Source organism: Callospermophilus lateralis, chromosome 10, assembly GCF_048772815.1.
Source record: "Callospermophilus lateralis isolate mCalLat2 chromosome 10, mCalLat2.hap1, whole genome shotgun sequence".
NCBI classification, from domain to species: domain Eukaryota; kingdom Metazoa; phylum Chordata; class Mammalia; order Rodentia; family Sciuridae; genus Callospermophilus; species Callospermophilus lateralis.
Window position 1 is genome coordinate 103,824,665 of NC_135314.1, and position 15,146 is coordinate 103,839,810.

The 15,146-nt window shown below is 33.1% G+C and overlaps 1 protein-coding gene across 4 annotated transcripts in view; it reads left to right on the top strand.

Moving 5' to 3' along the window:
* Positions 1 to 15,146, top strand: part of Ift80 (intraflagellar transport 80) — a 136,318-nt gene that overhangs the window by 40,074 nt on the left and 81,098 nt on the right. For all 4 annotated transcript variants that reach the window (XM_076867516.2, XM_076867517.2, XM_076867518.2 and 1 more), the window contains exon 6: positions 10,683 to 10,792. In XM_076867516.2, the coding sequence (XP_076723631.1) occupies positions 10,683 to 10,792 (110 nt within the window). The remainder of the gene's footprint in view (positions 1 to 10,682; positions 10,793 to 15,146) is intronic.

Consider the following 15,146-nt stretch of genomic DNA (forward strand, 5'->3'; position numbering starts at 1 on the left):
TAGTGTTGTAGCTCAGTGGTAGAGCACTTGCCTAGCATGTGTGAGTCACTGGGTTCTCGATTCTCAGCACCACAAATGAATGAATAAATAAATAAAGGATCATCAACAACTAAAAAAATATTTTTAAAAATCTACCTTTAGGAAATTAATCTTTCTTTAATCTTCTAGTGGGCATGACAATTTGATTTCTTCTTTATTGAATTTTTTTTTTCAGTGCTGTGGATTGGATTCAGGGCTTTGTCCATTGCTAGGTACATGCTCTACCCCTGAGCTGCAGCCTCAGCCACTATAGATTTTTCTGCTAAAGCTAATTATATAAATTATGTGGCATTCTTACTTTGTGATGAGTGATTTATGAACAATGGACAGAATTCTTCTAGAAATCAGCCCCTTTACAAGGACTGCAGGAAATTTCAGTAGTGTCAGCTGTTGCTGTCACTAAGACATCCTTTTTTCCTTCCCACCGGTGCTCCACTTTCTTCTCTCCCACAGTGGTGATTGAAGCCAGGGTGCTTTAGCACTGAGTTATACCCCCAGCTCATTTTATTTTTTATTTGGAGACATGGTCACTGGCCTTGACCTTGTTTTCCTGCCTCAGCTTCTTTAGTTGCTGGGATTATGGGATGTATCCAGTTTCCTTCCTTCCTTTTTTTCTTCTCATCACTTTTGTTGCCTACAAATGACACAGATCTCTGGAGAAATTTTGAAAGATTATCCCAGTTTCTACCATCAAAGATTTGAATTCTTTCCCAAGATTCTTTCCTTTCATAATCAGAAAAAGTCTCTGATTATTTTTATTATTATTACTCTTTTTGTGGTGCTTGGGATTGAACTCAAGGCCTTATATGCACGGTAGGCAGGCACTTTGATCATGAGCTCATTCCCAGCCACGGTCTTTTTAAAAATATTTTTTTAATAAACTTCCTCGGTAAGTTTTGAGGATGATTATAAATCTGAACTACTGAGAGCAAGATGCTAAAAGCTTAAGTAAAAAGGCAAAGCAGGTGGGTATGAGGAACTCCTGCCTCTATTGAAGAGAGAAACTGTAAATTTTGATATAAAAATGAAATAATAGAAACTAAAATTATTGTATATATTGAAATCTATAGATAGTGCTGAAAGCATCCTTGTGGTTTTGTTTCCATGTTTATGGTAATTATGCTTTTTTTCTGATGAATAAAAAGGAGCCCCTCCTAATGCTCCTTTTCTTTCCTTTTGTTTTTGCCTCTTCCTCATTTGATACCCTTGGATCTACTGCTTTAGACTTTCCAAAGTCCAAAATAGAATAATTTCTTTAATGTTAAAATTATTAGTCATAGAAGTCAGGATAATAGTACTATTTGTTCAGTATTATAGTTTACCTGGACACGTAATGGATCTGGAAACCAGCTACTTATTTTACTTATTTACTAAAAACTACTTATTTTACTCTTAGGGGAAAATGTGTTCAAGAGTTTTCAAACTTAGTCGGAGACACATGTTCATAAATTAGGGACTTTGTATAATATTGGAGGTTACAAACAGGGACCTGTGGGATGAATCTATTTTACTGGGCATGGTGGAGACCCAATATTAAAGAGAGGACATTTTACATACATATTTAAATTTCCTGTTTTTTGTTTTGTTTTTGTTTTTGTTTTTTGTTTTGATACCAGGATTGAATTCAGGAGCACTCAATCAATTGAGCCACAGTCTTAGTCCTTTTTATTTTTTATTTTAAGACAGGATCTCACTAAGTTGCTTAGGGCCTTGCTAAATTGCTGAGGCTGACTTTGAACTTGCGGATCTTCCTGCTTCAGCTTCCTAAGCGGCTGGTATCATAGGTGTGCACTGCTGCACCTGGCTAGATTTCCTGTTTCTTTTGAAAAATGGGTAGTAATATTGGGCTTGCTATCTGACATAAGTACAGTCAGAGTTTAGTAGCAGTTGCTTCAGTTTTATATTTTTAAGGTTTTTTACTTATATTTTTCTATACTCCTACTTACTTCATTCATTTGCATTACATGATAGAACACAACATAAATATCTGAATGCTTTGAATTTGCAACTCTGATTTTCAATAACATTGATTTAAAATTTTATTTTTAGTGTATAGCATTGTATTTTTGTCTTAATTTGTTTAATAGATAACACATAAACATTGTTTTGGGTTTTTTTTGTGTGTGTCAGGGTCTTGCTGTGTTGGCTAGGCTGGGCTGAAGTTTCCCATCCTCTCACTTCAGTCTTCTGAGTAGCTGGGATTATGTGCTTAGTTCTTGTAGTGTTATTTTATATCCTTTTTGTCCTTTTAAATATTACCCATGTCTCTCATATTGCCCCTGTCTTCTAGATATCCAGATCATATTTCTATAGTCAACTAGTGTTACCAGTTGGTTTGTTTGATTTAGGTACTAGGGATTGAACCCAATACCTCATACATGCTAGGCAAACACTCTATCACTGAGCTTTTCCTTGCCCACCAGTTTTTTGTGTAGCAAATATGCATTTATATATTTTTCTTTTATAAACAACTGGTTGCATACTATTATGGTATAATTGTTTTTTTGTCTTTTATTTATTTATTTTTTTGCCGGAATCATGACCTATCTTGGTGATAGTTTCATCTCATCATACAAAAAAATCTCTCTCAAATTATTTTCTAAAGCAGATGTACCATTTTACATATCCAACCACAATAATTGAAGGTTCCAGTTTCTCCATATCCTTGCCAATGCCTGCTATCATGTTTCTTTTCTTTCTTTTCTCTCTTTTTTTTTTTTTGAGCTGGGAGTACCAGGGATGGAACTCAGGGGCACTTGACCATTGAGCCACATCCCCAGCCCTATTTTGTATTTTTATTTAGAGACAGGGTCTCACTGAGTTGCTTAGCACCTTGTTTTTGCTGAGGGTGGCTTTGAACTCATGATCCTTTTGTCTCAGCCTCCCAAGCTTCTGGGATTATAGGCGCCGCGGTGCTGGGCCTTTGTGTGTGTGTGTGTGATTGAAAAAAGGGCCTCATGTATGCTAAGCATGTACTCTACCAATTTATCTTTTCAATTATAATCTAGTGGGTATGGATTTATGCAAATCAATGTAGTTTTGATTTGCATTTCCCTGATGACTACTGAGATTGAGCATCTTTTCATTTGCTTATTAGCCTTTTTGTATATATATTTTTTTTTTGGGGGGGAATACCCAGTCAGACCCTTTCCCATTTGAAAAATTGGGTTTCTTAGCCAAGCACAGTGTTGCATACCTGTAATCCTTGCTGCTAGAAAGATGGAGATGAGTGAATCACTTGAATCCAGAAGTTCATGAACAGTTTGGACAATATGCTAAAACATTGTGTCTTAAAAAAATTATTACTATTGTATCATGTAATAAATAGTATTTTCCCTCAAATTCCAAAGAGCTATAATTTTTTTAGCATTAAATGACTTTGAAAGAGTTCATCTTTTTTTTGTCCTATTTTTAATCTTACTGTTCTCACTTAAGGTTTATATTAGTTATGATTTAAATAAAATAAAATTAGATTGACTTTCCTATTTTAGTTAACATGGTATTTCAACAGTAATTTGATTTCTATTAATTATGATATTAGTAAGAAAAATTGAATTAGATTATTTTCCTATTTTAGTTAACCTATTGGTATTTCTCTAGTAATCTGATGTCTTTTTTTGCATTAATATTATAGAGCTGGTACATTTAATTTTTGAGTTTTTAATCATTGCTGCCACCTGTACTTTTCTTAATAAGGTAGGCTTTTTTTCATTTCAACCCTGGAAAAATCATTAGAGAAGTAGTTGTAACATCACTAATCCAGAAGAAAAAATCCCTAATTTATTATTTATTTACTTATTTGCATTGCTGGGGTCAAACCCAGGGCCTACCTTGGCTCTCTATCACTGAGCTATATCCCCAGTTCCCTGATTATTTATAAAGTCTTCCATAGAAACTGCAGATTTGGAGTGATTGTGAATCTGAGCTACCGAGAGTTAGAGGTAGATGTTAAAGGCTCAAGTAGGAAGGTAAGGCGGGTGAAGTAAGGGACTCTTTTCTAGTGAATAGAGAAACTTCATTTTTTTTGTTGTTGTTTTTAACATTTTGCACAGCATTTTTTTTGTGTGTGTGTGTGTGCCATTATAGTCTTTGTGTTGTTTTATAAAAAGTTGATTTATTGGTGCATTTAATATACAGAATAGTGGGTTTCATTGGGATATATTTGTACATGCATACAACATAATTTGGTCAAAATTAATCCCTATTTTCACCTCTTACTCTCCCCTCCTCCCTTCTCTTCTTCCTCTTCTTCTGCCCTATTGTTTCTCCTACTTTCATTATATCCCTTTTTTTTCTTTCTTTCCTGCTGTCTTCCACATATGAGAAAAAACTTTTGATACAGAAATACAAAATAACAAATTATTGTGAAACTTGGAATTCCATAAACATTGTTGAAAGATACTTATGATTTTTGTCTTCATGTCTGTGTTAATTATGCTTCTTTCTTGATGAATTGAAATTAATTCCTGCCTTCATTTTTTGATTATTGGGGCTGTACGTTCACCTAGAAAACAGTCATAGTAATAACCTTGTTCTTTAATACAGAAAGCTTATTAATCCCATTTTTTTTGGGGAAAATTTGACTTATAAAAATATTATTACTTGTATGTATGAAAAGTTATTGCTTTTTATTAGAGAAAAAATAAATACATAGGTTAAGAATAATTGCAATTAGATCATTGTGTTACACTCTATATTTAAATTGGGATAAAGCAGTACTATAAACCAATAAGACATTTCCTCCTATTTTCAAATGAAGGAATGGGATAATGAAACAAGGAACCTATGTATAATAAATATAATAAAGCGATGAAATATAAATAACTATAACATAAGGTAGAGCATGCTTATTGCTATGTATTGCCATTGGAGAACAGGAAGGCAGATATAATGTTTTGTATGGAGAGAAGGTCCTTGAAAGGTTTTCTAGCAAATATTGTAGCATCTTTTTCTACTGGACCCTGAAGGATGAAGAAATGGGTTCGTTGGTATTGGAATAGAATTATGAAGGAAGGTAGCGTGACTAGAAGCATAGAGACAGAAGAGCAAGAGGCATAGACGTTAGGTAAATGGGAGTAGATCTTTAGGGCTAGGGTGTAGGCTATCTGAGGATAATACTAGAGTGAAGTACTGTCAGAGGGGCCAGGATTCCAACAGCCATAGGGTTTTGGAGTTTATTCTGTAAGTATACAAAACCTTAAAAAAATGTAAGTAGGAGACAGTGACTTAGGAATATTACCTCAGCAGTTATGTGTAGGGTAAATAAGAGGACGTGGAATATTAAATGGAGATGGCTAGTAAGGATGTTTCTGAAAGGTCCTGTGCTAGTGCTATTTAAAGTTTGATGGTAATGGCAATAATAATTGAAAAAATGAACAGTTCTGAGGGGCTGAAAGGGATTAATATCTTGTAAGCAGTTAAGAGTTAAGAAAGAGGGAAAAAATTAGGGAATATGTGTGGAGGGATGTAGGTTTTTTTTTTGGTACTGGGTATTGAACTCAGGGACACTCGATCACTGAGCCACATATCCAGCCCTATTTTGTATTTCGTTTAGAGATAGGGTCTCACTGAGTTGCTTCGCGCCTCACTTTTGCTGAGGCTGGCTTTAAACTTGCGATCCTCCTGTCTCAGTCTCCTGAGCCAATGGGACTACAGGCTTGTGCTGCTGTGCCTGGCCAAGGGATAATAGTTTTTGAATATTGTAGAATTTGAAATTCTAGTATGGAGATGCCTTTGGACAAGTGGAAATGTGTTAATGGCTCAAAAGTGAAGGCTAAAATATTAACTTGGAAGTCAGTTATGCAAAGGTGAAGGAAGAAAAATGATGCTATAGAGGAAATTGAGACTCCTAAGGGAGAGATGACTGAGGATAGAAACTAAATAAATAAATGCTTTTATTTAAGCTTTTTCTTATACGGACCCAGTGACATACATAACCAAAAAGTTGCTGTTTTTGAAATAACTCCCATTTGATATGGTTAGTACGTGTTCCCTGATATAGAAGGAAAGCAAAATAATTCTTGGCTTTTAAATTCTTAATGAGTTTACAAAAAAACTGAGTACCTACTAACATGAAGAAGAGCACAATAAACTCTAATGGTTGCTTATTGCATTTTGAAGTCATTTCTAGTAGTAGCAGTAAACAGTACATATTTAGTGCTAGACTTTATTCTAAGTACTGTACTTAAATTCACTCATTCCAGACCTACATTACATTCAAGGCAAAGATAGCTAATGCTTCATTATAATAATGAACAGTTTGTTTCAAATATTTTCTTAAAAACATACAAAAACAACTGTTAAGGGATACTTTTATAGTGTGAATGTGAAAAACATCTTTGACCAGGTACTTCCTTAAAACAACTGAAATACATTTTTGTCTCCTCTTCTGTGGTTTAAAATGCTTTCAACAGGTTGAAAGAATTTAGATAATTTGTTTTACAGAGAGATAAGGGCCTGACATTTAACACAACCCCAGGTGCATGTGGTTTCTTAAAAAATGTCAAAAAGGTCACATGGTTTTAGTGTACAAAGTCAGAAAAACAAGATATTTTTGAGTGTCTCAACTGAAATGAAGCATAAATAAAAATTCCCATTATAAAAAGTAAGAAATTATTTAACTTGATTTTTGCCCATTTTTGTTAATAATGAAGGCAATAACATCTTGTTAAATAATTTGCTAAACTCTTTGTTTTAAAGTAATTCAATCTGGAGCCTTAATTTATTATTTCCATACTGATTTTGCATTGTGAAATATAGCACTAGGAATAATTCATGCTTTAATAGGTATGGCTGTACCAGTATTTAAAATGTTATGGATTTGTTCCAACTTCTAATGGAATTTCATAATAGAAATTGTTTTTTTCTTTGTGAAGCTAATTAATCACTTTGAATGCTGATCTTCATTAGAACTAACCAAATTGAAATTTATATAACTATGTTCATCTCCTTTTTACATATATAGTAATAGATATAGTAATTTACATATATAGTAATGTACTTAATTTCACACTTAATATTTCATTTAAATGTAAGAAATGAATATAATGAAGACGTCTCTTAGTTCTTGATATTGTATGCTTTTTGAAGTTTTAGTGGTTAGAGTTGAATTAATGAGACTTAATTGTTGATATTATTTACTGCTGCTTATACAGAACTTCATATTTGTTTCTATTGCTTTTATTTTGATGGAAGGAATGTGGTTATAACAAATGAATGTGTTATAACAAAGGAATTATTTTACTTTTCTTCTATAAGCTATTTTGGTTTTATATCATAAATTATACTTGTTACTTTAAAATTATTGTTTAACAATTATTATTTAAGCAGGAAATAAATTTTCTCCTTGTTCCAACAGGGCAGATAAGTATTCTGAAGAAAGGTTTATAAACAAGGAAATGGTGACCCAGCTGATTTAATGGGGCTACAAATAAATGTTAAGGTTGGGAGGATGAAAGCATCCCTAGCTCCTCATCCTGTACCCCAGCTGTGCCTTTTACCATAACTGTGGGCCTAAAGTTACATCCTGTATAACTCAATGGGAGTTGTATTTACTGAATTATTTCCTTGAGGGTAGATGTTTGTCATAGTTTACTATACACCCTCAGGAAAGTATAATTTTACTTAATGAATTCATTGAAGATTTGATAGCTTGTAAACTAAAATATATTAATTTATTGTTTTGCACAAAAGCTATATCTATAATAATGGAAGTAAAGAAGGAACCTACAATTCTACCATCTTGATAGTATCTTCCCATCCTAATCCCTTCTAGTCTTTACCAAGAACCACATTTGAAACATCTGAAATTTTGCCTTACATTTTCTGGATTTTTTTTTTTTTTTAATAAGTTGAATTCCTTATTTGGAGATTTACTTTGATGCTCAGGTCAGCTCCTGAAGAATATTCGCAGAGAATGTACTTACCAAGTATAGGTCAGGCCTCAAATAGCTATAGTTAGGCTTTCTTACCAAGAATTCCAGAAGACTATGTTTTTAGTACATAGCCAAGGTCATAAACACCCTGATTCAGGATATATTCCCAAGGTCATAAACATTTGCCAGTGAGCATGAGCTCACTTATGTAACATGTTGGCAGTATGCTTTCTTTGTTTGGCCTGCATATAAAAAAGGCTTATGGAAGGATTAGGGGGTGGGGCTAGAAGCTGAGAGCTGCTGCTACTTCTGAATAAAACCTTTTCTACTATCCCAACCTTGCCTCACATCTTCTTTTTTCTGTTGGGGTCCTGAATTTGTTTCCCAGGGTCTTAGCCTCAGCCAGAGTATGGAAGATAGAGGAGTACCTTCTGAGGCTGGGAAGAGTTTCTATGGGTTCCTTTGAAATACAACAATCTTATAGGTAGGAAGGGTAGGTTGCATCAGGGAGAGACAATTTCTATTCATTAGACTACTGCTGAATCAGTAGTCTAGAGAATTCTATTGCCTATTATACTATAAGGCAATATATATCATTGACTAACATAAACCCTTTGTAACTTTAAGTTCAAATTGTGGAAGCCATGCTTCAGGGTTTGGTTTGTTTTGTTTTACAGTGGATCTAAACTTGACCACTGGTACTTGCTCACAAATGAATTATATCCTGATCAAAAAGAAAATGGCACAAAAGAAATAAGATAACACTTTGACACAAGAAGGGTATGTGTCTTATTGAAATTTATTCCACGTTGATTATAGCTGGGTGAGGCAAGTGAAATACAGAATATTTATTATCATATAACAAATGCTTTCAATAGGTATGTATTCATATCTGTTATGTAGATATGTGTACAGGTATGTATTCATATCTTTTTAAAGAAAAACTAGACTCACATGAAGCATAATCTTTTGGAAGGTAATTAAGAATGTAATCAAGTTAAGAAATACTATTCTTAAATGTAATTGAGATAAAAAATATAATCTTTAAATTACTACCAAAAATTAAAACAATATCAAATTTAATATATGATAGGTAAATCAAACTTGTGCTTTTCCCCTGGAAATGAGTCAACTTTATCTTGGTTATAGCATATATGACCCTTTCTTAGCCTCGCTTTCAGGCTAAAGCCATACATGAGAGATAACAAGACTTTTTCTAGTCTGATATTTAATTTGCCATTTAAGATCTTATAGGTAGGAAGGGTAGGTTGCATCAGGGCGAGACGATTTCTATTCATTAGACTACTGCTGAATCAGTAGTCTAGAGAATTCTATTGCCTATTATACTATAAGGAATGGGAATTAACTCAGGTTTGAGAATTTTTAATCTATAAGGTAAGTAAACCAATATATTTTTACATGGACAATTTTTTCACCTATGCTTAAATAAGTTTAAACATTAGTGGCTGTTGGGAAATGATAAATCATGACTTTTCTAATATGTGTTGATACCTTTAAAAATGAAGTATATTTTATATATTTTGATAGTGTACTATCTGAAATTTCTGAGAAATCCATATTTTCTCAACAAGATCCAAATTAGTTAAAAATATAGTATGTTGGATGAATGAATAAAGAAAATGTCATGGATTTTTATTCAGCCATAGGAAAAATGTCATTTACAGGAAAATGGATGAACTAGAGACCATTATGTTGAACTAAATAAATCAAACTCAGAAGGTTAATGGTTGTATGTTTTCTCTCATATGTGGAAGCTAGAGAGGAAAAAGGAAAAGAAAGGAGGGGGAGGATTTCATGAAAATCAAAAGGTGATCTGTAGAGAAAAGAGAAGTGGGAAGTGAGGAGGTAGGAGAAAGTGCTAAGGAATGATATTGGCCAAATTGTAATGTTATATTATGTATCATGTGCATGTATGAATATGTAACAACAAATTCCATCAGTATGTACAACTATAATGTAGTAATAAAAAGGTTGGAAAAGAAAAAATTTCTACTATGTCATTTATAAACAATAGAGTTTTATTCAGCCATAAGGAAGAATGAAAATTTTCTGATTGGATGGAAATGGAGAACTTCATGCTAAGTGAAATAGGCCAAACTCAGAAAGTCAAGTGTTGAATATTTTCTCCTATGTAGAAGATAGAAAGAAAAAAATAAAATAAAATAAAGTGGATCTTACAAAATTAGAAGATCAAAAGAGTAGAGGAAGGGCTCCAGAGGGGAGGAAAGAGGGGAGGAAATGGAGAAGCACTGAAGAAAGAAATCTTCCAAATTATCCTATATCCTTGCATGAATATACCTTAACAAATACTGCTTATACAAATAATTATAATGTACTAATTAAAGTAGTGATAAGAATAATGGAAGAGACTTTGAATAGAATATTATAAGTGGATGGAGGGGAGGGAAAAAGGAAGTAAAAGGAGCTGGGGGATGAAATTGATCAAATTATATGCATATGAATATGGCATAATGAATCTCACTATTATTTAAAATTATAGTACACCAATAAAAATGAATTTAAAAAACAAAAAACAACATGTCAGTGGCTTACAGTAGATTTTTAATGGTCAGTATTAACTCAGTCTGTATTTTAATATCAGGCTATTCTCTAGTTTGAAAGGACCATTAAGTAGGAAAAGATGAAATAACATACCAGATTGCTTTATTGATTTTCTTAATAGTCTCCCTTTTTATAAGGCATAATAGTGAAAGTTTTTCAGTCATTTTTGTTTCTTCTTTTTTACAGGAACACCAGTGTATTCAGTAGCATGGGGCCCTGATTCAGAAAAGGTTCTTTATACAGCAGGCAAACAGCTGATCATTAAACCTCTTCAACCAAATGCTAAAATTTTACAGGTAACTTCTTAGGCATTTTAAAATTAATATCAGGATCTGCCTATCTGCTAAGGTAGAGGGTGCTTTCTTCTGGGTGGTCTTTTTAGTCTAAAGGATTTAAGTGTGTGGTCTTATCAGTCTTAATAATAGAACAGGAATATCTGTTTATGTTTCTGGCAAAGTTCATTTCCCCCTTATTCCAACTTACATTATACCAGTATATCATAAAAATGTTTTGAGTTATTGAATTGTTGTAAGATTTGGCACTACTGGGTTATGTTTAAGTTTAGCAGTCAACCTCAAATGTAAAAGATTTGACACAAAATCAAACAAAATCATGAAACTTTAAGAGCTTGCTTAGACTTTGTTTTTTATCATCATCATCTTCATCATCTGTTAAAATACTTGAACTGTTTCCTAGAGCCTAGCATTCTTAGTATTTTCAGAGTGGAGGAGTTGTCAATATAATACTTAGAACAAATAATGTATATATAACTTTTCAAATAACATAGAACACAATTATCTTAAGGATAAGTGTTGAGCTCACATTTTCTTTTGTACTGTTCAGAAAGAAGAGTTTAGTTAGGAGCTGAATCTTAAAGGAGAAGAGGGAAGGTTGTTCTAAGCCCAGGAAGCAGAAAATGTTCAGAAATATGAGATAAAGGGGCAAGTACAGAACCACACAAAAGCAAGCAAAAAAAAGGGGGGGGGGCATTGAGATAGGTCAAGTTCAGACAAGTGAATGGAAAACTTACAAGCCTTTATCAAGATTTTGTTATTTGATTCCAGTGTTAAAAGGCAGAATGAAGCTGGGCATGGTGGCACATACCTGTAATCCCAGTGCTTGGGGAGGTTGAGGCAGGAGGATTGCAAGTTCAAACTCTTTGTCTCAAAAATAAAAAGTAAAAAGGGCTGGGGATGTGACTCTGATTCAGTGGTTAAGTGCCTCAGAATTCAATCCCTCAAAAAAGAAAAGAGAATGATTTTCTTCATATGTTGATAATGACACATCATAATTTAGTAATAAGAACATAAGCTTTCTATTCAGTCACCTGAGTTCACATCTTCCCTTACCCTAGGTAAGTTATGAAATATCCTTGGGCATCAGCTTTTTGTTATCTTAGTTGGTGATGCCAATACCTATTTATTTGGATTATTGTGAGGATTAAATGAGTTAAATTATAAAGTGCATAGGACAGTGCCTGGCATGTAGTAAGTATTCAATATAGAGTAATTATAGCTAGACAAAATGGCATATGCCTGTAATCCCAGCTGCTCAGGAATCTGATGCAGGAGAATAGCAACTTCAAGGCCAGCCAGGGCAATGTAGCAAGACCCTCAAAATAAAGTTCAAAAAAAGGCCCCAGCATGTAACTAAGTGGTAAGGGCATGTCTAGAATGTGCAAGGGCCTGTGTTCAATTTCAGTACTGCCAAAAAAAGAGAGTAGTTTTAATATATGTTATTATGTTATTTATGAGTTAATATACCTTCTCTATCTTTTAATCAACTAGGGAGGTCAGAAAAAAATGATGTAGAATTACTTGTTCCTGGGCAAGGAATTTGGTGATGGAGATTGACAGATAATAGTGGGTATAAAAGTGTTTTAAGAAGCATTAGATTCAATAGTTAAGATAGATTTCAGGGAGTAAGGAGAGAAAATAAATTTTTCTTATAGTCAACAGCATTTACATTTTTACTGCATGTAGAGCACTCTAAGAACTGTGGGGGAAAAACACGCAATAGAAGATATAAGTCCTTATGCAACTAAGGTAAGGAATTTGAGCAAAGAGAAGAATCTGAGAGAAAAGAGGACTTAGTCAAAGTCCTTTCATACCAATTACTTACACTCTGAAAATCTGCTATGAAATTATATAGTAAAAACAAACAAGTTGAATCTTTTAGTTTATACCTTAAACTTTTAGTTTCTGGTTATGTGAATTTAGATATTTGCAGTTAGGCTATATAAATGAAACTGCTTATGTTTGGAATTGCTTCTTTCACCATTGATTGGTTTGAATGTAGTTTAGGGATTTGGTAGAACCTTTGAGCTAGAAGGTGGTGGAGAGAAGGAAGAGTATTCATTATCAAAATTCAGCTATAGTAAAAAAAGGAGTTAAAATATAAGTAGCAAGTTAATGCAAATTCCTTTTGGGAAACTAAACCTGCAATAATTTCCTTGAGGATAAACACATTTGAATTTAGATTGTACGTAAAAGGAAATGCTTTATTAATTCTTGTTTGTGGAATGCAGTTTAAAAGACCTTCTAGACACCTCTAGAACTTATTTACTTTTAAATATTTATTTTCTAGTTGTAGGTGAACACAATACCTTTATTTTACTTTTATGTGGTGTTTATGATGTAACACAGTGCCTCACACATGCATGATGCTCTGGGTTCAATCCCTAATATTTTAACACACACAGATAAAAAATAGTTGTCCTAAATTTATTTAGAAAGAAAGGAAAAAAGAGAGAGAGAAAGAAATGGAGTATAGTTCCTAGCTTTAAGGTGTTTGTTGTTCAAAGGGATTAAATAAAATGCCTAATAAGTTGAGAAATCATTGAAAGTTTTCTATGAATTATACGTAATATATAAATGTCTATGTAACATATAAGCTAGTACCTGAAATTTTATAAAGAAAATTTAATTCATATTTTGTTAAAATTTTTTTAACCTTTTTAAAAGAGATATAATTCATTTACCCTCAAATTTATCCATTCAAGTATTCAATAAAGTAGTTGTTCATGAATTCTGAATGTGTAAAAATTTATTTTGTAACTTTGAAAAGAATCTCTTGAGATCATCTATGTGTGTGTATATCTGTATGTCTCTGTAATGTTTTCATTTATTTCAGGATATTGGATTGATTCTTACAGTTAATTGTGAGAACTATTGCATTAAAACATGCATTACCTAAACATTTGTTTTTAAAAATGTGTAATTTTGCAATTCTGAATAAAGCAAGCTATAAATTATTGCTTATCTTTGAGATTGTTTGATCGTAATTTAATTTTTTTTCTTTTTATATTAATGACAAAAATTGTAAAGGATCTAAAGAGAAACCCCTTAAAATCTAATATGAAGTTAAATGGCTCAGACATTTGAAATATACCCTGAAATCTTCAAGGAAAGTTAATTCTTTTTACTTATATTATTCTGCCTACGTTAGCACTTAATGACATGTGTAATAATAACTTAATCGGGACATGAATTACATTTAAGACCAAGGTTTCCATGTTTACTTTCTAGTTTGCCAATTTCTGGGTGACTTATACATATCCATGTATATGTATTCTATGTATATTCTCTCTCTCTCTCTCTCTATATATATATATATGTGTGTGTGTGTGTGTGTGTGTGTATGTATGTGTATATATATATATATTTATATATGTGTACACACACAATATTATGTGTGAAAGACTTTTTTAATTATATGGTAAATGCAACAGAAGATTCTAAGTAGTCTAATTGTGAACCAAAGTCGAAGGTAAAGAGAAAGAAACTTATGGGAATATACAGAAGAGAATGAAGAGGGTACTAAAGAAGATGTTTATGAAAAATAAAAACAACAAGAAGAACAAAAAAAAAAATGGAAAGAGAGAGAAAGAAACTAGCCTGTGATTATAGCTCAGTGGTAGAAGATGCTTTGAGAGACCTTGGGTTCCAAAAACGGGGGGGGGCGGGGGACAAACACAAAGAAAAAGGGAATTAGTAAACAAGCATAAAGGCAGTTTCAATAGTGGGATCAAATATACAAAGAATATAGCAAGATTTAGATACTCCTGATATTTTGGAGTATATATTTTTATTCCAGTGTTATCACACAAATATAAAAAGTTCAGTAGCAAGTGATTTTCTTTCTTTTTTTTTTTTTTTTTAAGAGAGAGAGAGAGAGAGGTAGAGAGAGGTAGAGACAGAGAGAATTTCAATATTTATTTTTTAGTTATCGGCGGGCACAACATCTTTGTTTGTATGTGGTGCTGAGGATCGAACCCAGGCCGCACGCATGCCAGGCGAGCGCGCTACCACTTGAGCCACATCCCCAGCCCCAGCAAGTGATTTTCCATCTTGAGTCTAGGCAACTGAGCAAATTCATGGGGATGAAAGACATAAAGTTGATGTCATGGTGCTAGATGCTTTCACTGATATAAGTTAGAAATCAAACAGTAAGATAAGAATTCTGGAGGAGATGGTAAAAGAATCATGAGAAAGAGGAAAAGAGCTGGGTATGACAGTGTGTCCCTATAGTTCCAGCTACATAGGGGACTCAGGCAGGAGGATCACTTGAGCCCAGGAGTTCAAAGCTAGCATAGGTAATATAGTGAGAAAAAGAAAAGAGGTAAAGTTTCTTTTCTTATAAAAATAGATA